The following is a 377-nucleotide window of genomic DNA, read 5'->3' as shown; positions in this document are numbered from 1 at the left end:
ATATGATGAAAATATAGTTCTATCAACTAAATATATTGATATAATATCACGAAATTTATCTGAATTTCAAAATGAAAATAATAATGATATGAAAAGAAGAAATACAGTGAACCATTTGGATAAAACAAATGAGAGTTCCAAAAATTCATATAATAATGAAACACTTACATTAGAAAATAAACATTACAATGATATGTCAAAGAATTTAACTAAAAAGGAATTATTTGATGTATTAAATTCATTAAAGGAATGTCCATCAAATGAAGATCTTAGAAATATATGGTCTCACACAGTTGATATTGCAAAAGAAGGTTTGGATAATCTATTAAAAGAGTCAAAGACATCAGTACAAAAATATTTAGATAATAATATTCACA

The 377-nt window shown here is 22.8% G+C and overlaps 1 protein-coding gene across 1 annotated transcript; it reads left to right on the top strand.

The window, feature by feature from the left end:
• On the top strand, positions 1-377 carry PGSY75_0033100 (exported protein (PHISTa); the record flags this gene model as incomplete). The annotated part of the gene is made up of 1 exon (XM_018783465.1): positions 1-377. A coding segment is annotated over one exon (377 nt), but the record flags the coding sequence as incomplete, so codon positions are not given.

The sequence above is a fragment of the Plasmodium gaboni genome (genome assembly GCF_001602025.1).
Source record: "Plasmodium gaboni strain SY75 chromosome Unknown, whole genome shotgun sequence".
Lineage (NCBI taxonomy): Eukaryota > Apicomplexa > Aconoidasida > Haemosporida > Plasmodiidae > Plasmodium > Plasmodium gaboni.
The sequence above is the reverse complement of the archived record's forward strand: the minus strand, read 5'-3'. Positions and strand labels throughout refer to the sequence as shown.